This window comes from Staurois parvus, unplaced genomic scaffold, assembly GCF_062004578.1.
Source record: "Staurois parvus isolate SC_StPar_1 unplaced genomic scaffold, SC_StPar_1.0 ptg000086l, whole genome shotgun sequence".
Lineage (NCBI taxonomy): Eukaryota > Metazoa > Chordata > Amphibia > Anura > Ranidae > Staurois > Staurois parvus.
Window position 1 is genome coordinate 9,349,509 of NW_028317882.1, and position 24,406 is coordinate 9,373,914.

At 39.0% G+C, this 24,406-nt stretch overlaps 1 protein-coding gene across 3 annotated transcripts in view; it reads left to right on the forward strand.

Annotated features, from left to right (window-relative positions):
- The window catches only part of CIST1 (colon, intestine and stomach enriched 1), a 96,069-nt gene extending 71,912 nt beyond the window's left edge, over window positions 1-24,157 (forward strand). For all 3 annotated transcript variants that reach the window (XM_089670023.1, XM_089670025.1, XM_089670024.1), the window contains 3 exons: window positions 14,622-14,639; window positions 14,733-14,887; window positions 21,671-24,157. In XM_089670023.1, coding sequence (XP_089526149.1) covers window positions 14,622-14,639; window positions 14,733-14,887; window positions 21,671-21,718 — 221 coding nt within the window. In that variant the 3' untranslated portion in view covers window positions 21,719-24,157. The remainder of the gene's footprint in view (window positions 1-14,621; window positions 14,640-14,732; window positions 14,888-21,670) is intronic.
- Window positions 24,158-24,406: the final 249 nt, after the last annotated feature.

Sequence of the window (24,406 nt, forward strand, 5' to 3'; positions counted from 1 at the left end):
TCCTGCCTGGGTGGACTCCTAGAATGCTGGGCTGAGATGTGGAGGCTCAGTGCCAGGTGATAGAGATGAAAACGCTCATGGTGTAGTATTATAAAAAGTATTTAATGAGTATATATCATTATGATAAAACAGTAAAACGTACAGGGTTAGAGTACCAGTATAGGTATAGTGTAAACGAGCTCTTTAAATGCACTGACCAGTGAATAAAAATGATGGCCACCGGACCTCCTGATCCGGTGGCGTAACGTCAAGGCGTGCAGAGGCTCCTCCTATTTTTTTTTTTTTTTTTTTTCAGGTGATAGAGATGAAAACGCTCATGGTGTAGTATTATAAAAAGTATTTAATGAGTATATATCATTATGATAAAACAGTAAAACGTACAGGGTTAGAGTACCAGTATAGGTATAGTGTAAACGAGCTCTTTAAATGCACTGACCAGTGAATACAAATGATGGCCACCGGACCTCCTGATCCGGTGGCGTAACGTCAAGGCGTGCAGAGGCTCCTCCTAGACGCGCTTCGTGTAATAACACGTCTCCTGTAGGGGTGATGCCATGCATGCCTGACGTCTCCTTACTGCTATTTATAAGCTAAAATTGCGCCAAAAAGTGTCCTGGCGCCGTTCTGCCGTTTTTCGGCCTATTGCGCATGCGCGGGCGCCATTTTGCCGGCTATTTGGCCTCATGCGCATGCGCGGGCGCCATGTTATCGGTGATATTGAAAACGTCTAAAAATGGTCGGCGCGCGGTACACTGCGCATGCGCGAGAGTTCCGGCGGCCATTTTATTGGTTTGAAAGCATGCTGCCGACATTCAACTGCGCATGCGCGAGCCGAACGATCGCAGCTAATGCCAATAGAACAGTCTAGGTGGTATCATACTGAGCTGATGGCCAGTATATATCACACCTAGCAAATGGACAATGACTGTGGTGGTGGATACGAACGGTACCAATATAAAAATATGGAAGTATATAAAAAATATGAAAGTATAAAAAATATGCATATAGAGATGTGCATATAAAAAAGGGGGGGAAGCCTATGCTTTAATTAAAAAAGTGGTCGCCATTTTATTAGGGATATGAGATAAACCCGGGCAATTAGCGGGCATGAGGTCTCCCCACACTTAAATAGACAAATATGTGGATGGAAAGACTATATCCTGCTGAAGATCAGTAGATACTTAGCGTATTGTTTTAAAAGATATTGGCTTAATAAAAATATATAATATAATCCCCAGTAATAATAATAATGTATTGAATAGTTATAATACTCAATGAATCATATAAACAATCATATAAAAAATATATATCACACATAATAATAGTAAATGGATATTACCATAATCAAATTCTTTAAATGCTGAATAAATCATGTAGACATAATGACCTAAAAGAGTATTGTTATGATCACATAGTAAAACACTAGATGAATCATGTAGACATCCATCTAGTATGCATCCCTTTCGCCCAGATTGGGTCGTTACTACATATGTGCGTGCAGTGTGTCAGAAAAATGACCTTTCTCATAGTGCAGGGTATATACAATATGCCAGATCAGCTATTATCTATATAACAGTTGATGTCCACTTCAACATTATGTCCTAAAGGGACCATGGATTTCATTTCGAAAATCCATTTAGTTTCTAGACGTGAGACTTGTCTTGATTTATTAATGCCACGCCAGTGATGTTGTGCAATATCAATCCCCATAAATTTAAGGGAAGAGGGATCTTTATGATGAAATTCCCTATAATGTTTTGAAAGTGAGTGCTCGCGGAACCCTCTTTTAATATTATATACATGGTCGCGGAATCGGTCACGCAGCCTTCTGGTCGTCCTGCCAATATACTGTTTCCGGCAAGGACATTCCAGAAGATATACCGCGTACCGGGTGTTACAAGAAATAAAGTTGGAGATGGTATAATTTTTGCCTGTTGTAGTCGAGGTGAATGATTCCACTTTCTTTTTTGACATTCTACTATGTTGACAGATCTGACACTTTCTGCACGGAAAAAAACCTTTCAGGTTACTAAATAAGCTCGGACGAGGTGGGGGGTTAGTTATGTTGGGTGCAATCGTATTGCGTAAAGATGGTACTCTCCTGAAAACAACTTCTGGATTGGTAGGTAAGGCCCCAGCAAGGATGGGATCCGCTCTGAGCACTTCCCAATTTTTCTTCATTATATAGCGTATAGTTTTATGTTGAATAGAGTATGGAGTAATGAACGGGCAGAACATACTCTTTTTTAAGGTAGGTGGTCCTGAGAGCATGTCCTGTCTGTTCATGCGGGCAACATTATCAATCTCTGCATCTAAAGTGTCTGCCGTATAGCCCTTATCCAGAAACCTCTGCCTTAAAATTTGTGCTTTGTTTTGATAAGTATCAATTTCAGTGCAGTTACGCCTAATTCTCATAAATTGGCTCCTAGGAATACCTGTCAGCCAGCGTGGATGGTGGCAGCTGTCAGTAGGGATGTATCCATTCCTATCCGATGGTTTAAAGTACGCTTCAGTGATACAGTAACCTCCCTTGTTAATAATGGAAATGTCTAGGAAATTAACTCTGTCTGTACTGTATTCGTAAGTGAGATGGATATTCAAATTATTGTTGTTCATCGTGCCAAAGAAGTTTACCAGGGCAGTTTCTTCTCCCTGCCATAATAGGAGAATATCGTCTATATACCTCTTATAGAAGAGCAATTCTGGCCATTCCATGGAATAGATGTTATCTTCCTCCCACCTGGCCATAAACAGGTTGGCCAGGCTAGGGGCAAACTTGGCCCCCATTGCGACGCCTCTGGTTTGTAGATAAAAAGTATTATTAAACCAGAAGTAGTTTTTTTTCATTGCAAAATTTAATAGGTCAAGAATGAATGTTTTATGGGTTATAGAGATATTCTCTGCTAGACCCAGGTAGTAATCTGCTGCCATCATACCGTCATTATGATTGATGTTACTATATAACGAAGTTACGTCAGCGGTAACAAGGAATGTTATAAGATCGGGGTCCCAATTAAGTGTACTTATTTCGTTTAATATCTGTTTGGTATCTTTGATGTAAGATGGGGTGGATGAAACCAAAGGTTGTAGAAAGTAGTCGATGTACTCACCAACTTTAGAACATAGCGAGCCAATTCCGCTGATTATTGGTCTACCCGGAGGATGTATGGGGTCTTTATGTACTTTAGGGAGGTAGTAAAAAACTGGAAGTCTTGGTGCCTTAGGGCATAAATAATCTCTTTCTTTATTGTTAATGACATGATGGTCAAATCCCAGTTTAATTAGGCTCTTCAGAGACTTTTTGTATGCGATGAGCGGATTTTTTGGGAGTGTGGTGTAAGTGTCCTTGTCCCCAAGGATTTTTAAGGCCTCAGTGATATAATCTGTTTTCTTTAAAACCACTACGCCTCCCCCTTTGTCAGCGGGCCGAATAACGAGATCTTTGTTATTTAGTAGAGATTTGAGGCCTATATCAAGATCCTTAGGGTTGCGTGGTTGTTTTATTCTGATCGCTTCAACATCCTTGATAACTAGTTCCCTGAAAATATTGATGTATGATTGTTTGTATGGTGGGGGGTTAAATAGAGATGCGTTTCTGAGATTGGAATGATGGGAGTTGTTAGTTGGATTACTGGATCCTATGGGTTTATTCATAAAGTGTCTTTTGATTGACAATTTCCTTGTGAACTTGTGAATGTCCACATAGGTTTGAAACTTGTTAAGTTTCGATTTAGGTGCATACTTTAAGCCTTTGTCTAAAACCTTAAGTTCCTGTGTTGTTAAAACTGTACCACTTAGGTTGTATATGCCCTTACCCGTTATGTTCTCCTTTTCTTTGGGTCTGTTAACCCTCTTTCCTCCTCTACATCCTCTGTACTTGCACTTCTTTTTCTTGTGCATCCCCCTCCTAAAAAATGTGGACGTGGTTGTGAATCTGTATTATAATTGTTATTTTGATGGTTGTAATTATTTGGATGATGATTATGGTCCTTATTGTGGTTGTTATAATTCCCATGATTGTGAGTATTGGAATAAGTTACTCTTCTCTGTGGGGAGTGATAAGATTGTCCATTATGATGGGAGCTAGGATGTCGAGGGCCTTGAGTTTTCCTAGGTGTGCTGTGGTAGTAATTTTGATTCCTAGGTGTACTATGGTAGTAATTTTGATTCCCTGGTTGTCTGTATTGTTGTTGATGGGAAAATTTATTGTTATTATGATTACGTTGCTGTTGGTGAGGAGAATTGTAATTGTGGCGTGGTTTCTTAGATTGAACTGGGTGCCATCTCATATCTCTCGAGCCAATATTCTCGTCCTCCATATTATAGAGAGGTTCGAACCTATTTTGAGTGGGGACGGATGCGACATTATTGTTAGTCATGGGTCTCCTGGATGGTCTGTATGTATGATAATTATCATCCCTTGTGTGGGGAGTTCCCTGCATATTGAGTTTGTTCATGGGTGTTGAAGAAAAATTATCCTGCGGGGTATCTATTTTGGGAATTTGCCACTTGAATACTTGTTTATTCTGGTAATCACTAGTGTCCCTGGAAAATTTCTTACGTTTTTTGTTTTTCTGTGTGCGTTCTACAACTTCTAAGTGTGCTTGCAGTTTATTGGATTCTATAGTGTATTCAGGTGTGCCCTTAAAAGGTGTAAGCTGTTCTCTAATTTTGTTTATTTCATTGTCTAAATGCGTAAGTTTCTTTTTTTTCCTAATTATAAGGAATTTCAAGAGATCAAGGCCCATATTGTTGAAAAAATGGTACCACTCCTGCTCATTGTTAATGTCACCAGTTTCTGGGGGGACTTCCCACCTCAGAGATCTGGGGACCATGTTATCCTTTATATATCTCTCTAGTAATGATATATCCCATAAGGTCCTTATTTCTGAAGAGGTAATATTTTGTAAATGTAGAAATATACCACTAATATTTTCAGTATCTTTATCAACAGAAAAGGTATCCTCTGGGATATTGAGCCTTTTTTGTCTAAGCTCAAAAATGTCCATAATGAATGCAATGCTGCTCAGCTATATTGTAGTAGTATAATATAGAGTATAAATGTGTGAGATAGCGAGCGCACCAATAAGAAGCTGCTGATGCACAAAAAGGAACCACAAAGCCTTTCTAGGAAAATGACATGAAAATAGGGTGTGCAGCGCTATACAAATAAAACACACTATCTAAAGTATGGCAAAATATGACAGAAATGGAAAAGTCCTATAAACTGAATGTTAAACAGTCCAAGGTGGTAAAATATCAGTCCAAAAGGTATACTCCAGTGATGGAGTATAAATAACTTCAATCCAAATGGGTATATTCCAGCATCCTAACATGAAGGTGTAGAAAAATTGCCCACTCACCGGAAGTGCAATTTAATGTGCACATAGAAATTCCATGAAGCCGGAGGTCCCATGAAGGAATAGCTTGATGATAAAGGTGCCCTCTGGTGGTAGATGGGGTGACGGCTGCCAGAGAAGTTGATCTGGACCAATATCCCAAATTGTCCTGCCTGGGTGGACTCCTAGAATGCTGGGCTGAGATGTGGAGGCTCAGTGCCAGGTGATAGAGATGAAAACGCTCATGGTGTAGTATTATAAAAAGTATTTAATGAGTATATATCATTATGATAAAACAGTAAAACGTACAGGGTTAGAGTACCAGTATAGGTATAGTGTAAACGAGCTCTTTAAATGCACTGACCAGTGAATAAAAATGATGGCCACCGGACCTCCTGATCCGGTGGCGTAACGTCAAGGCGTGCAGAGGCTCCTCCTAAGGAGGAGCCTCTGCACGCCTTGACGTTACGCCACCGGATCAGGAGGTCCGGTGGCCATCATTTTTATTCACTGGTCAGTGCATTTAAAGAGCTCGTTTACACTATACCTATACTGGTACTCTAACCCTTTACGTTTTACTGTTTTATCATAATGATATATACTCATTAAATACTTTTTATAATACTACACCATGAGCGTTTTCATCTCTATCACCTGGCACTGAGCCTCCACATCTCAGCCCAGCATTCTAGGAGTCCACCCAGGCAGGACAATTTGGGATATTGGTCCAGATCAACTTCTCTGGCAGCCGTCACCCCATCTACCACCAGAGGGCACCTTTATCATCAAGCTATTCCTTCATGGGACCTCCGGCTTCATGGAATTTCTATGTGCACATTAAATTGCACTTCCGGTGAGTGGGCAATTTTTCTACACCTTCATGTTAGGATGCTGGAATATACCCATTTGGATTGAAGTTATTTATACTCCATCACTGGAGTATACCTTTTGGACTGATATTTTACCACCTTGGACTGTTTAACATTCAGTTTATAGGACTTTTCCATTTCTGTCATATTTTGCCATACTTTAGATAGTGTGTTTTATTTGTATAGCGCTGCACACCCTATTTTCATGTCATTTTCCTAGAAAGGCTTTGTGGTTCCTTTTTGTGCATCAGCAGCTTCTTATTGGTGCGCTCGCTATCTCACACATTTATACCTTTTCCTATGCATGGGGGTGGCATTAGGAATGAATGGCACCCCCATGCATCGCTGAAGAGCAGCACATTTTGCCTGCAGGTCGGGGAATGCATACAATTTACACTTGTTCCTGGACCCGTGTCAGTTTGAGCCTAGCCTACATGGGAGTTCCTGAGCAAACCATTATCTATTTATACAGAACTCTTATGTAGAACTAAGATAACTACTACATAATTTAGTTTTTTTAGCCCTATTAAAGGGGCCCTGATGTGTTACACCCAAAAAAATTGGTTGCCATTCTTTTGAGGACACATTTGTTGTGACAATAAAAATGGGTCCATACCTCAAGTTAAATATATTTGAAATATATTTAAAAAATATTCTTCCCAAATATATTGAGATATATTTGAAATGCTACAATTTTGGCCATATTCAATATATTTAAAAAAAAAAAAAATCTATATATATATATATATATATATATACTGTATGTTGAAATGCGTTTTTATTACAAAATATAGGAAAAATATTTTTAAAAATACATTTAAAATATACTGTATGTCTTTAAAAATACAAATCTACATTTTTGGAATGCATTTACAAATATATGTAAAAATATATGTTTAAAATGACTTTTTTATATGTTAAAAAAAATCTATTTTAAAAAAATCCTCTGTAACACTGGCTAAACTTATCAAGAACGCATTGGAATCACACATGTATTGGAACAGATAACCATTTGATATGTGTTTTCAATTCAAGTCTATAGAGCTTATCGAACCTCTTCAAACATGCACACAACTCTTTTTTTCAAATTGCACTGTGGCTGAACTGCATAGATGTGAACGTCCTCTATAGGAAATCTTTTTATTTCATGTCATGCAAATCAATGCAGTTCAAAAAACATCCAAAAACAAATATTTGTGAACCATGGCTAACAGTGTTCAACAGCAAACCAAGGTGATGCATCAATCTACACACAGTGGGGTTTATTTACTAAAGCAGGAGGGTGCATAATTAGGCTCTATTCAGCTTCCAGGCAAACTGAAGTTAGAATCTGATTGGTTTCTATGCAGAGGTGAGCCTAATTTTGCACTTTCCAACTTTAGTAAATAAACCCCAGTGTGCAAATAGGCTTACCGGAGAGTTATGACCATCTTCCACAAATACATCAAAAAGCGCTTGTGTAAAATGACAGCTTGCTCCAGGGACAGGGATCAGCCCAATCTTAGGACACATCAAAAACACCGGAACGCACATGTCCTCAATTGAGACAAAGGAAATAAAGGGGAAAAAATGCGCTGGAATGCATCAAAAACATGCATGCAGAAACACATCCGGAATGCAGAAATTGTGGTGTGAACTGACCCTTAGAAGTTAAAGCACATTTTTGGATTTTGGTGATCTTCCAAGTCGGCTATTCACTGTATTTATTATCAGAGGTGATTTCACAGTCAGTCAATCAGCCCACCTTAGTAGAGAAACTCACCACAGTGTGCAGCAAAATGAATTACACTGAATACAATGAAATAAAATATTAAAAATGTGCCGCGCGCCACTCAAAATTGTACCAAACTGAATACATAAGTGCAAAATTTAAATTAATCCAACAAAATATAACAAAACAATCGTATTAATTCCTTGATTATTTTCAATCACTTTAGTGCAATATATCAAATGCTTCTGCATCCCCCTTTGGTGTGTGTAATTATTTAACACTTGTGCACCCCCACCAGTTGTGCGCTCACCTTAGATATATGACCAAACTGTTAAGTAAGGTCATATAAAGCTTGATCTCTAGATCCCTAGAGCATTGTGACATCAAAACCCTCCCCTACGCGTTACGCCACCGGGTCATCTCCCTGATGAAGCCATGTGACCCGGTGGCGTAACGCGTAAGGGAGGGGCTTTGACATCATGACGCTCTACAGATCTATAGATATCAGCTGGCTGCACACAGGTCAGAATGTATTGGAGACAATTACTCTGCATAAAGCGCTTTTACATACTGCACATGTGAGTGTAACATTTCTGCAAAATAAATGCTTGTTATAAGGATAAAGCACTATGTTCTGGTTATTTTTCTTGACATTGTAACCAATGGAGGAAAGCAACTAGAGGAGTGAAGGGGATCCAGATCTGTTGGATACCAATCCCCCCCATTAAAGAGACACAAGCTTTATATGACCTCACTTAATGGTCTTAATAGTCTGGTCATATATCTAAGGTGAGCGCACAACTGGTGGGGGTGCACAAGTGTTGAATAATTACAGACACCAAAGGGGGACACAAAAGCATTTGATATATTGCAATAAAGTGATTGAAGATAATCAAGGAATTAATACGGACATTTTGTTATATTTTGCTGGATTAATAAAAATTTTGCACTTATGTTTTTAGCTTGGTACAATTTTGAGTGGAGTGCGGCACATTTTTTATATTTTATTACCACTGGCACATTTGTATGAGTATGTTTTTAGTGCAAGCAATCTGCTAATTGAATCACATATTTGCACGGAGTATTTTAGTACAGTACCTCACAAGTTTTTTTGTTGAATACAATGGCATACAATGAATGAAAATTAAAAGAGAAGCAGAGAGATGTTAGAGGAGGAAAAGAAGAAGGTAACAGAAAGGTATGTTAAAGGTAAAGCTTAGAAATCCGTCTCTAAAGAACTTCATGATCCTGTGACCACAGCTTCCAATTTTATCAAGAAATGTATGCAGATTTTTTTCACTTGATGCTGTACACTGCATTGCAACACACTGTGGAGAATAGAATTTATTGAACTGTCATTTTGACAGTTAAGAAAAAAAAAGTAAACAGTGCAACACACTGATCACAGCATATCACTCTGCCCTGCTATGGTATGAACAAGCCCTTAATTTGAATAGTGGATAAAAGAACCAAGGAAAACTTCAAAACAGATCATGGCTGACCTCCAATATTCATGGTAGAAGACCTAAGTTCTGAAAAATAGACAGAGAAAAGCCATACTGGAGTTTTCTAACATGCATGTTGACAAGCCACGGCTTTTCTCTGAGAATGTCCTTTGGACAGGTAAAACAACATTTTTTTAGAGCATTTTGTAAGTCACACAAGCTCTGTGTTCACAGAAAAAAAAACTATGCTTTTAAAGAAAAGAACACCGTCCCTTTTGTAAAACATGGGGAAGGCTCCATAATGTTATGGGGTTGCTTTGCTGCTTCTGGCTTCAATTGTCGTAAATCTGTGGTGGGCACAGTGGAACCAGAGGATCACTAAGGCATTCTGGAGCAAAACAAAGTGAACTATAGAATGGTAAATGCTATATATTTGTGTTGGAACCTATTTTACAGCAAATTGCCATTATTTTAGGGTACCAATTCTTTCCCCCCAACTATATATTTCAGCAGTAAAAAAAAAAGTTTCTAGCTCTTTAATGATTTGCAGGTGTGAAAGTAACACGTTTTGCGTTGAAAGCGGAAGTGATGCAACATTCTTTTGTTTCCGCTGTGTGATGAGACATCTAGCTAACAGGTGGAAACCTCACTTTCGTCATGCTTGAGCTGCTAGTAATATGAAGTCATGTCAGAGCTTACAGAGTTTCAAAGAGAGCAAATTGTCAATGCCCACTTAGCTGGTGCCTCTGTGACTGAAGTTGCCAATTTATTTGCCATGTCGCGAGGTACACTATGAAAGGTTATGACGGAATATACAGTTTCTAGGAAAATGTCACCTAATAAGCATAAGCGTGGTCAACCTGGTCAACTGACTGAAAGAGAGAAAAGGACATTGCACAGGACTGTGACCCGGAATAAGAAAACAGCTGTTGAAAAAGTGACTGCAGAGCTCATTCTCAGTAATTCAAAGACCGTGTGTGCAAAAACTGTGCAGATGGAGCTCCATAAGCAAAACATTCACGGGCGAGCTGCAAGTTCCCAACCACCGGACAGGTTTTTGTGTGGCAAACACTGTCCCAAGCTTATGACCAGGATGGTCTTGTGCCAACGGTAAAGCAGGGTGTTAGTGCATTAGTAGATTTTTGAACAAACGTTTTCTAATCATTACTGGGGTAAAATGGATGTTCCCTTTCGACCGCAGTGGCAAAATTGGAAGGAGCAGAATGGAAATTTTTTTCTCTAACAAGCAAATTGCTAACAGTGTATTTGGTTTTCATGCGATAAAGTCCATTCACTCCAAAATCAAATTAAAAAACAATTTTAATTTGGAAGTACTTTCGAAGTACATTTATCAAATCATTGTGAATTTTCATACAATTTCATACATTTTTGTACCTACCTACTAGTGTATAAGCTGCTAAAGTGTGTGAAAGGCTTTTCGTATTTTTTTTCTCCAAAATAAAGCAGCAGTTTTTTTTTTCCTGTCCATTACAGATGGAGAACCTAGATACATATAAATACAATAAATTATTACACTTTTGAATGATATAGACAATTATTGGCTCAGTTTTAATTGCTGCACAATGAGATCAGACATTTTAAAGATGAAAAATGTGATTGATTGTCTTCATGAATGCACGATAGCACACTTTAGTATAATATTTTATCATCAAGCTGTGTTTTTATCATAGTGGTCCTTGGCAAAAATACAAACTGTGTCTCATTACCCTTTCTCCCTAAACCATCAATCCAGTAGCTGAAGTATGGAATTCTATAAACACCAGTGGGTCAGTCCTTTCTTTTGCCTTCTCCCAATATGTTTATTTAGACTGAATCATGCATAGCAGGGACTCCTTAGGGGACACAGTTCTTTGCTACTTAGTTGTCAAAATGACTAGACTATGACCAGTCTTAGATAATGGGATTGATTTACTTAAGGTAAATAAGCAGTTTATTCTTTTTATTTACTACAGGTACTTATATTGCGTTGTCAATTTACTCAGTGCTCTACATACAGTCAGGTCCATAAATATTGGGACATCGACACAATTCTAACATTTTTGGCTCTATACACCACCACAATGGATTTGAAATGAAACAAACAAGATGTGCTTTAACTGCAGACTGTCAGCTTTAATTTGAAGGTATTTACATCCAAATCAGGTGAACGGTGTAGGAATTACAACAGTTTGCATATGTGCCTCCCACTTGTTAAGGGACCAAAAGTAATGGGACAGAATAATAATCATAAATCATACTTTCACTTTTTAATACTTGGTTGCAAATCCTTTGCAGTCAATTATAGCCTGAAGTCTGGAACGCATAGACATCACCAGATGCTAGGTTTCATCCCTGGTGATGCTCTGCCAGGCCTCTACTGCAACTATCTTCAGTTCCTGCTTGTTCTTGGGGCATTTTCCCTTCAGTTTTGTCTTCAGCAAGTGAAATGCATGCTCAATCAGATTCAGGTCAGGTGATTGACTTGGCCATTGCATAACATTCCACTTCTTTCCCTTAAAAAACTCTTTGGTTGCTTTTGCAGTATGCTTTGGGTCATTGTCCATCTGCACTGTGAAGCGGCGTCCAATGAGTTCTGAAGCATTTGGCTGAATATGAGCAGATAATATTGCCCGAAACACTTCAGAATTCATCCTGCTGCTTTTGTCAGCAGTCACATCATCAATAAATACAAGAGAACCAGTTCCATTGGCAGCCATACATGCCCACGCCATGACACTACCACCACCATGCTTCACTGATGAGGTGGTATGCTTAGGATCATGAGCAGTTCCTTTCCTTCTCTATACTCTTCTCTTCCCATCACTCTGGTACAAGTTGATCTTGGTCTCATCTGTCCATAGGATGTTGTTCCAGAACTGTGAAGGCTTTTTTAGATGTCATTTGGCAAACTCTAATCTGGCCTTCCTGTTTTTGAGGCTCACCAATGGTTTACATCTTGTGGTAAACCCTCTGTATTCACTCTGGTGAAGTCTTCTCTTGATTGTTGACTTTGACACACATACACCTACCTCCTGGAGAGCGTTCTTGATCTGGCTAACTGTTTTGAAGGGTGTTTTCTTCACCAGGGAAAGAATTCTTCGGTCATCCACCACAGTTGTTTTCCATGGTCTTCCGGGTCTTTTGGTGTTGCTGAGCTCACCGGTGCGTTCCTTCTTTTTAAGAATGTTCCAAACAGTTGTTTTGGCCACGCCTAATTTTTTTGCTATCTCTCTGATGGGTTTGTTTTGTTTTTTCAGCCTAATGATGGCTTGCTTCACTGATAGTGACAGCTCTTTGGATCTCATCTTGAGAGTTGACAGCAACAGATTCCAAATGCAAATAGCACACTTGAAATGAACCCTGGACCTTTTATATGCTCATTGTAATTGGGATAATGAGGGAATAACACACACCTGGCCATGGAACAGCTGAGAAGCCAACTGTCCCATTACTTTTGGTCCCTTAACAAGTGGGAGGCACATATGCAAACTGTTGTAATTCCTACACCGTTCACCTGATTTGGATGTAAATACCCTCAAATTAAAGCTGACAGTCTGCAGTTAAAGCACATCTTGTTCGTTTCATTTCAAATCCATTGTGGTGGTGTATAGAGCCATAAATGTTAGAATTGTGTCGATGTCCCAATATTTATAGACCTGACTGTATATATTGTACATTCACATCAGTCCCCAACCCTCAAGAAGCTTATAATCTAAAGTTCCTAACTTACATGCATACATGCTAGGGCCAATTTAAACAGGAGCCAATTAATCTACTGGCATGTCTTTGGCTTTGCAAGAGAATTTGCACCAGAGCTTAGCGAATATGGTGAAATTTCACTTGGAAAAGAATACCAAATCACAAGCAAGGAAAAAAATAAACAATATTTTTTTCTTGTATGAGACTGGAGAGCAGAGCTTCACTCCATTCACTAAGCTCTGGAGGTAATTCCCTTGCAGCATACAACTGCACTTGAAAATTAACAGGTCTATTTGCCTTCAGTAAATGAACCCTACTGTCTTCAAACATACCAAATAGTTCAATCCTTCCTCAACTACAACTTTGGTCTTTTTGATATGTAAATCATACATTTTCCACTTATGCTTTAAGATGTTTAATCAATAGGAAGCATAATGAGAAAGAAAAAAAGTTGAGACTTAAAAATATGCTGATCATTACTTCCAGAATTTATACAAATAAGTATGGCTATGTAGTAAAGGAATAGATGATTATTAATTCTGGTTAGTGACAGATTAAGAATGAATAGTACCTTAGGAAACACAGCAGCTGTGAACCCTCCCCATGGCTTAGATTGACATTGATAATGATTACATTGATCAAAGTGATGACAGCCCATTTGCACTGTGTGTCTGGCATGGCATCGACTAACTACAAGTACATGCTCCCAGGTAAAGTGACAGAACTTTGACCACTTGTGCTATCCTCCTGGTTTGGTACAGGAATATGAAGCTTGTAATAGTGTCCCTGGATGTCCATGGGGTCCTGCTCTCCTGCTTAGCTTGCCGTCTTGGTAATTCAGCTCTGGGTCTGGTTACATTTGTAGATGGTGCATTTTTTTCAATGCATTTTTCATGCCTAAAGTAGAATTTTAGGCAAAACGTTTTTTTTAATCATTTTTGATAAAGTAAAAGATCTTACAACTTTTTTTGCCATTTGTGTTCCGTTTCAGAGATTTCCCTTCACTTCTTGTCTCATAGTTACACAAGAAGTGAGAGGAAATCCCTGCACATTGAGCAAATCCCATGGGGACCCCCAGATCACCAGAACTGGATGATTTCACCTCTATTAATTTTCTGGGGACAACCCAAAATGTGGGATTTTCTTTACTTTCGCTTTCAATGATAACGGTAAACAGAACAAATAGGGAGGGTGAATCTCCCTGACAAGGGTATAGACAGCAATAAAAACTGACACGTGTTCTAGACTTTTAGATTGTAAACGAGCAGGGCCCTCTGTTTCCTCTTGTACCAAATTGTATTGTAAGGTCTGCCTTTATTTTGTAAAGCGCTGTGCAAACTGTTGGCGCTATATAAATCCTGTATAATAATATATTTATCCCTCTTCACTCTGTCCAAGGCTAAGACAAAAGCTTTGCTTTAGTTATTCTTGAAATACTGTAGTGTGTTGTTGCTGACACAAGGTGGCAGCAATGTAGTACAAAGTACTAAATGAAAAACAGAAAATATTATTTTTTAACAAAGTCCTAATATCTCTGCTTTTATTTCTTTATTCCCAGCAACATCCATTCCAGGAGGTATGCTTTTTAACCTATAAATATACATGCTATTTGTCGGCTCTGTGGTTCTGATAAAATATATGGAAATAATGTACTTTCTTATAATTACAGGCATTACAGCAAACAAAGGTCTGTCAGATAATCCTGGCCTAATTGCTGTACTTTGTATATTTTGTGCGGTCCTTGGCATTGTTATTGTCGTGTCTGCTGTGAAGTGCTTCCGGAAATCTGGGCCAGGGTTTGAAAAACTCGATGAGGTTCCTATGGTAAGGAGACAAGCTACAATTATTGAGGCCAAGTATTGATTTCAAGCAACCTTAAATAAGATCAGGCAGCAATTTGATTGGTGCACAAAGTATTTCTGTTGACCTATTTAACCCACATCTCCAGTAGCTAGGGTCCCCTGGGAGCCCAGAAACCTAGGGTCTCTTCACTGCTCTTGATTGCAATTTATACCTGTGGGCTCATTCACATGGGCATAGTATGCTTTTCTTCTACACAAAACATAAATTCTCAAGAATCTCTATAAATAAAAGACTGGATAAATAGAGTTGAGTATATTTACAAGATGGAGGAATTATACCACATAGATGAGGATAAAAATGAAAAATGTAAACAAAAATGGAGTAGATGGTATGATTTTAACCACATCTCGATCTCCCTATAGCAGAAATACTGCTACAGGGTGGCAGGGGTGTGCAAAATCACGTATATATACGTGATTTTGTATCTCCGGGTAGAAGCCGCACGCGAGCCACCCGCGCCGCAGTTTGCAGGCGCGGCTGTCAATCACCGGTGATTACTGAGCATCTCTGATGAGCAGGAGGACTGCTTTGTTTACTAACAGTCCTCCTCCCTGTCAGCTCGGTCACACTGCTCTGGTCATACTGCTCTGGTGACACTGCTCAGCATAGCCATCCAGAGCAGTGTGCTTACAGTGAAGCACCAACACACCTCCCCCCAGTAAAACACTCCCAGCACACAGTGAACCCTTTGATCACGCCTCATGTTAATCCCTTCCTGCCTATTGTCATTAGTACAATGTCAGTGCTTTTTTTTTTAGCACTGATCACTGTATTGGTGTCACTGGGGATGTCAGTGACACCAAGTCAGTTTCCCCCAGTGTCAGAATGCCCATCGCAGTCCCGCAATAAGTCACTGATCGCTGCCATTGCTAGTAGAAAAAAAAAATTCTAGTATCTATACTGCCATTTGTAAACGCAATAACTTTCATGTAAACCAATTAATTTACACGTATTGGGATTTTTTTTAGCAAAGACATGTCGCAGAATACATTTTGGCCTAAATTTGTGGCAAAATTAGATTTTTTTTTAATTTTTTTACTGGACATGTTTAATAGCAAAAAGTCAAAAATATTGTTTTTCTCTCAAAATTGTCAGTTTTTCTTTTTTATAGTGCAAAAAATAAACACCGCACAGGCAATCAAATACCACAGAAAGGAAGCTCAATTTGTGGGGAAAAAAAGGACATAAATTTAATTTGGGTGCAGCATTGCATGACCGCGCAATTGTCAGTTAAAGTAATGCAACGCCGTACCGCAATAAATGGCCTGGTCAGGAAGGGGGGTAAATCCTCAGGAGGGCAAGTGATTAAATCATCAAAGAGTTTCCTTGAAGTAGTCGGAGTCTAAAGAGCTGGGAAAGATTAATGAAAGGAATTAGTGCGTGGTCATACTGGTGCAATTTCAGGTGTGATTTGCGAAATGAAATCGCACCTGAAATCACATCTAATGAATGTGAATGTTAGTGTCTTAACATGTGTGACTTGCTGCAGCACGATTTCTAAAGTAGTTCTTGCTTTACTTTTTCTGCAGTTTTGTTGCGATTTCACATACATATAATATAATGGAAATCACACTGCAAATTGCAAGAAATTGTTGAAAATCTTCGTGAGTAGCAATAAAGCCTTTAGAAATCGCACCTGAAATTGCACTGAAATTGCACACAGACTGTGCTATTTTAAATCGCAGCAGTGTGACTGGTGACTTATGCAGGCCATAAACGGTTCGTTTATCGGCCGATTTTTCATCCGAAAGAATTATCGGCCGATTTTCACACTGTTAGTGGGGCAATGGCATCGGACGATTTTCACGGTTCCTCCTCATTTCGTTTATCGGTCATGCTGGAAAATTTGTGAAAAACGGCCAATTTTCACAATCATTGGTGGCAACATCTGTTTACAGAACGACCGATGTTTCGTTTTTCAGGAAAATTGTAGGGAGGGGGAGGGTAGAGAGGGGGGGAAGGGAATAGGTAAATGTGTGTGAAAACTTGTATCCTGTAATGTTTAATATAAAATGGATTTTATAATAAAAAATGTTATAAAAATATAAATGTAATAAAAGATATAGTAATAAAAAAAAGAAAAGAAATTCTTGCTAGAAGAGGATCCTGCATAAAATATACACTTAAAGTACCTGTGTTTAGGGATCATTTGCACAGGCTCTTGCAGGCTGTGAGTCTGGGTGCATATACCTGTCTCTGCATACCTGTCGGCGCTCCATGGGAGTCTGTACAGCTGATGCACTCCTGTTCCCTTTCTATGGGCTGCTTGCACGGTGAAGAAAAAAGAAAAACGTCTGTGGCTGAGCTCCCATGTGAATGAAACCTTAGACGTTACATGCTTTAAAATGCGTTTACACTTTTAAAATCTGCAAATACGTACAGTCCCTGATGCAGCTGTGTCTTATGTTTTTGCACACTGCCAAGCTCAGCTCACATTTTCATTTTTAGATGCAGCTATGTGTATGGCGCTATTGATTCCTGTAGTGCTTCATTTAGATGCGTATAAAACTATAAACTGTATGCATTTAAATACAGCCTTTTAGACATCTATGTGAATCTATGTAAAGCAAAACTCCAAGCAAAAAAAAAAACAAATACAAATCAAGATAATTCACAAAGGTAAACTGATCTCTAATTCTGTCCAGACTCATATGGGATTTGTACTGCTCTATCATAGGCACAGCCATAGTGAAAGCACTTTCTTTGAAAGTACACAGTGGTGTTATGTCCCCAACACACTGATAAGTATGTTGATATAAGTGATGATGTGCAAGGGATGATAAAGGCTGAGATAAAATAGATTCAAGGGTTTACACTACCTGTAAGCTGTAAACATACAGTTGCAAGAAAAAGTATGTGAACCCCTCGGGAGTATGTGGAGTTTTGCATGAATTGGGCATAAAATGTGCTCTGAACGTCATCTAAGTCACAACAATAGAAGAACACAGTCTGCTGAACATAATACTACACAAACATTAGATGTTGCCATGGTTTAATTGCACATAACATGTAAACATTCACAGTGCAGGGAGGAAAAAGTATGTGAACCTTTGGACTTAATAACTGGTTGACCCTCCTTTGGCAGCAATAACCTCAACCAAACGTTTCCTGTAGTTGCAGATCAGACCTGCACAACGATCTAGAGTAATTTTGGACCACTCCTCTTCACAAAACTGTTTCAGTGTAGCAATATTTTTGGGATGTCTGGTGTGAATCGCTCTCTTAAGGTCATGCCACAGCATTTCAATCGGGTTGAGGTCAGGACTCTGACTGGGCCACTCCAGAAGGCGTATTCTGTGCTGTTGCAGCCATTGTTTTGTTGAATTACTTGTATGCTTTGGGTCATTGTCCTTTTGCATCACCCATCCTCTGCGGAGCTTCAGTTGGCGGACAGATGGTCATACGTTTTCCTGCAAAATGTCTTGATAAACTCTGGAATTCATTTTCCCATCAATGACAACAATCCGTCCAGGCCCTGAGGCAGCAAAGCAGCCCCAAACCATGATGCTCCCTCTGCCATGTTTTACAGTGGAGATGAGGTTTTGATGTTGGTGTGCTGTGCCTTTTTTTCTCCACACATAGTGTTGTGTCTTCCCAAACAACTCAATCTTGGTTTCATCTGTCCACAGTATATTTTACCAGTAGTGCTGGGGAACATCTAGGTGCTCTTTTGCAAACTTCAAACGTGCTGCAATATTCTTTTTGGACAGCAATGGCTTCCTCCGTGGTGTCCTCCCATGTACTCTATTGTTGTTTAATGTTTTCCTTATTGTAGATGTGTCAACAAAAATGTTAGCATGTGCCAGAGATTTCTGTAGGTCTTTAGCTGACACTCTGGGATTCTTCTTTACCTCATGCAGCATTCTGGGCTGTGCTCTTGCAGTCATTTTTACAGGACGACCACGCCTAGGGAGAGTAGCAACAGTGCTAAACTTTCTCCATTTGTAGACAGTCTGTCTTACCGTGGACACATGAACATGAGCTCTTTTCTGCGAGGCATGGTTCACATCAGACAGTGCTTCTTGAAACCAGTAAACCCAAAACAGGTGTGTGTTTTTTAAGGGCAGGACAGCTGTCAGCAACACATCCAATATCATCACACTGATTGGAGTCAAGGTTGGCTCACTCCTGGCTCCAATTAGCTCTGGGAGAAGTCATTAAGCTAGGGCCTCACATACTTTTTCCTCCCTGCACTGTGAATGTTTACATGTTATGTGCAATTAAACCATGGCAACATCTAATGTTTGTGTAGTATTATGTTCAGCAGACTGTTTTCTTCTATTGTTGTGACTTAGATGACGTTCAGAGCACATTTTATGCCCAATTCATGCAAAACTCCACGTAATCCCAAGGGGTTCACATACTTTTTCTTGCAACTGTACTTTTATTTTTAAAGGAATACACAACCACATTATATTGTGCTTTTTACAACTACCTGGAGCTCAGCTTTAAATGAAAAATATGATCAAAGCTCGTTTGGGTCACAGGAGTACACTTTCTTTTATTCTCCTGTGACCCTGAATCAGCTGATAGCGGGCTATTACCCAGTATCAGACGCTGCTCCAAGCTATGGAAAGACCCCGACAATATTGTCAGGATCCACCTGGCTGACAGCTAGCTCCACCTCTCAGCACATTGCTGAGAGTTGGAGCCAGCTTTGCCCACCCCTTCTCCAGCCCAGTGCTCCAGTGAGCGCTGGAGGAGCAGCGCAGAAAGCAGTCCACTGTGAACAGACCAAGAACTAAGCAATCTGCGGTCATGTGATCACTCAGTTCACAGTCTTAGAGCCAACGTGGGAAAACTGCAGCATGGAGGTGAGTATGAATTATTGTTTTTTCACAACTCCATACTTCTCCTTTAGGGCCAGTTCACATCACGTGCAGTCCAGTGCGTTGTTTTGTGCATCAGAAACACATTGATAATAGGTTACATGGTTTCCAATGGCATAGTTCATATCAGTGTAGTCAGTTCCAGTGCGTTTCAGTTCCAGAAAAAAAAGTAGAACATGCTGCATTTTTTCTGCATTGAACTGTACTGGAACACAGTAAGGACCAGTTCACACTACACAAATGCACTCTGGATGCAATCCGGATATGTTTTTGCTTAGGGCTAGTTCACATTAGGTGCAATTCAGTCTGCTTTTTTCTGCATCAAAAATGTATGCTTGTTGTTTTCCATGTATTCCAATGGCCCTAGTTCACACCAGTGCAGTCAGTTCCAGTCACTTTCCAGTGCAGGAAAAAAAAGTAGAATATGCTGCATGCTGGAACATGGCAAGCTACATCAAAGCTACACTGGAACTGCGTGTGGTGTGAACTGTAAGCAAAAGCATATCCAGAATGCATCCAGAGTGCACTTTTATAGTGTGAACTGACCCTTATAGTTCACAGCACACGCAGTTCCGGTGCAGTTTTGATGCAGTTTGCTATGTTCCAGTACAGTTCTGTGCAGACAAAATGCAGCATATTCTACTTTTTTTTGCACCAGAAACTGACTGAAAATGACTGCACTAGTGTGAACTAGAGCCATTGGAATACATGGAAAACACTGTGCATGCATTTTTGATGCAGAAAAAAAGCGCATTGAACTGCATCTAGTGTGAACTAGCCCTAAGGGCTTAATTTTTTCCCTCTCTTTTTCTTCAATTTAAATAGAAACATGTGCATTTTTGGTGCGTTCTGATGCATTTTTGATGCGTTTTACCATGTTCCAGTACAGTTCTGTGCAGGAAAAATGTGGCATGTTCTACTTTTTTCTGCAACTGGACCGCACTGGAACTGCAAGCACTGATGTGAACTATGACATTGACAACCATATAACCTACTTTCTGTGTGTTTTGGATGCAGAAAAAAACCAACTGAAATGCATGTAGTGTGAACTGGCCCTAAAACACATCAAAAACACACTGGAATACACCAAAAATGCACTGGAACACACAGGTGCCTAGTTAAGTTGAAGAAAAAGAAAAATTAACCGGAACGCATCAAAAACACGTATACAGAAAAACATCCAAAATGCACCAAAACGCACTGGAACGCACATGTGCTTAGTTAAGTTGAAGAAAAAGAAAAACTAACCGGAATGCTTCAAAAACACGTATACAGAAACACATCCAAAACTCATCAAAACTGCACTGGAATACATAAAAGAAGTGTCAAAATGCACATACAGAAACACATCCGGAACACATCCAGACTGCGTTTCTGTGGTGTGCACCAGCACTTTTTTTTTTAGACCTTAGACCTGGAATGACTAGGAAAATCATCAGTTCTGACATTCTGATCATCAATGTTGAAACTAGGGGGTCATAATGACAGCCTGGCAACTTGTTAGGTATCCAAAAATCCAAATTGCTTCTGGTCCTTTATATGCCCCTGGTACCTTTTTCATAGGCTTTTTTGAGTTTGGGCAAGGACACAGGGGCCCCATGATCCCCTATTGCCCAGGGTCCCCATGAGTCAGTCCACCCCCTGTTACAACCGTAACCCTTACAATTAATCTTTCATTAACCATAGCAGTAATGCCAACACTTACCCTCCCTGTAACCCCAAACCTAACTCTCCCTAATGTAACCTTCTGCTTCCATTCTTCTCCTGTCCCGATATCCTGTTTGCCAAAGGCCTATCCATTCTGTGCTGAAAGATACCAGTGCCAAGGTCTCCGCATCAGGATCTACTGCTACAACATACTGCATGTGTGCTATTTATGTCATTTAATATTTCAATCCTTCTATATTTCCTGCAGAATGGCATGAATGAAGAAGCTCCTTTTGCACGTTACCCTCCGAAATAGTGTATCAACTGAAAAGCATGCTAACGTTTTTCATGTAAAGTATGTAGATTGAATTCATAATTGTTTTTGGTAACAAAAAGCTTCTTTTTTTTTTTTTTATTCTGAGTATGCTATGCTGATTAATGATTTTTTATTGTACATTACATTTATGAAACAATAATCAATAAGAGCACTGTTTTTATTTATTTAATGAATTTATGGAGAGCCAAAATTGCCATGACTTCTGACTAACGTAAGCACATTGGTACCCAAAAAAAAACCTGGGAGAAGAAACATAAATTGAGTATATGGAGTAAAAGGCTGTAGCAATGAAAATTATATTTTATAATTATATTTTAGCCATCTTTCACAGTTCTAATTGCTATCAGCTGAAGCTGAAGCCAGATTGCCTATGTTCCTCACAGGCAATAGGGATCCAGCTGATGCTATATGCATCCTAAGTGAAACAGTATTGGCAGTATCTTTTTGTGACAAATACACTCCCTGTTGTTTAGGAAGTACAATATGTAGCCTTATTGGCCATTTTAGGGCCTCTGAGAGATTTAAATATATGTAAGTTTTTTTTTTTCTTTGTGTTTTGAGTGTTTTTGCCTTTTTGGTGTATTTTCTTGAAGTTTTGAAGGTTTTTTTTTTATAGAGAACATGAAAAAGTCTGATACAGAAATAAAAACAATAACGAGACTGTGCACATTTTTTTGCTTCTTTATTTTTTGGTGTATTTTACTTAATTTGAATTGATATGTGAACCCTATTTCTTTGTACCATGTTTTTAAAACCTCAAAAAACAACATATTGCATGAAAAAACATAAGAAAACGCCCCCAGATGGTTATTGTATATCTTTATATTACTGTTAATTACTTTTTGGTGAGGATGTAATTTTTTTATCACAGCGTACATGATCCTAATCACTAAAAATAACAATAAATACCCCAAATATACTGTATGTAAAACCTGTTTGTTTGGGTTTTTTTTTTTGTTCTGTTTTTGTTTTTTTACTTTTTTGTCCTTTTTCTTTTTTTTTTCTTTGTGCGTTCTTGTGTATTTTGTTATTTGAGCCTTTTTAGACAATAGGGAAAATAGCAACTTTTACTGGGTGAAAGCCTGTGTTACTCTCTCTTTAAATTTTTGAAGCTATTATTTGCACCCTGTTTTTTTTTTCCCATAATCTAAAATGCTTCAAATAGCAACATAACATACTAGGTAAAAAGGGAAAGGCATATATTATTTGTTACTTATAATTTTTATTTGTACTTTTATTTGACCACTTGCCCTCCTGAGGATTTACCCCCCTTCCTGACCAGGCCATTTTTTGCGTTTATGGCGCTGCGTTACTTTAACTGACAATTGAGCGGTCATGCAACGCTGCACCCAAATGAAATTTACGTCCTTTTTTTCCCACGAATTGAGCTTGGTATTTGATCACCTGTGCGTTTTTGATTTTTTGCGCTATAAAAAAAGACAATATTTTTTACATTTTGCTATTAAACATGTCCAGTAAAAAATTTTAAAAAATCTAATTTCATTATAAATTTAGGCCAAAATGTATTCTGCTACATGTCTTTGCTAAAAAAAAATCCCAATACGTGTAAATTAATTGGTTTACGTGAAAGTTATAGTGTTTACAAACGGCGGTATATATACACTGGGATTTGTTTTACATTTTTACTAGTAATGCCAGCAATCAGCGACTTATAGCGGGACTGCGGCGAACATTCTCACACTGGGGGGAACTGACTTGGTGTCATTGATATCCCCAGTGACACCAATACAGTGATCAGTGCTAAAAAAAAAAGCACTGACGCTGTAATAATGGCACTGGGCAGGAAGGGTTTAACATGAGGGGTGATCAAAGGATTAACTGTGTGCTGGGTGTGTTTTACTATGGGGCGGTGTCTGTATGCTTCACTGTAAGATCACTTTGGATGGCTGTGCTGTGCCCTCAGGACTTCTTGTCATCCTGGCCAGCACTGAAATTAATCCTGTATGCCTAACGCAGTTTGACACAGGCTGCAAAAAATCTCAATGTGTCTCCTTAACCAAAACCTGGTAACTGCTTGTTTACTTTTTACTGATTGCTACATCATCTCTTTCTGTAACAATGTTAAAAGTTCACTGCCTGCACTGTTGACCTTCTCTTGCCTGACAAATTCTGTGGACAGCTCTGTTCCTTACTAGTATAATGACTACGCTGACAGCTCTTCTACTATCTGTCCTTGATGTGGATATACTTTAAGATCAACAACAGTAGGGAGATTCCTATGGGGGAAAATCAAAATTTTGCTGTGGTGCTCCATGATCTCTAGTTATGCCCCATCATGCAATCAAACAATACAAATAAATAATAACTCTTTATACTATTTGAACAATTTCATTGCTTGTGTACAATAGAAACAATTATTGTGCCACATTATACAAATACATATTTCTATAGAAACTATTACAGCTTTGTGTCAGTTATTTTTTTTACTATTTTAGAAACTGTGTAACTCTAAGGGCTTGTGTACACGTGGTGTTTTCCTGTGGTGGTCAGTAGATTCCCATTGATTTTAGTGGAGTGCTGTAGATAACAGTTTAATGCTTGCTCAGATGGGCGCTCAGACCCTTGTAGCGGCCAGAGACTTTTGTTTATTTTTTTGTCAGAGTTGAACTGCGCGCAGGCAGCCCATAAAAACTGAATGGGAGTGCA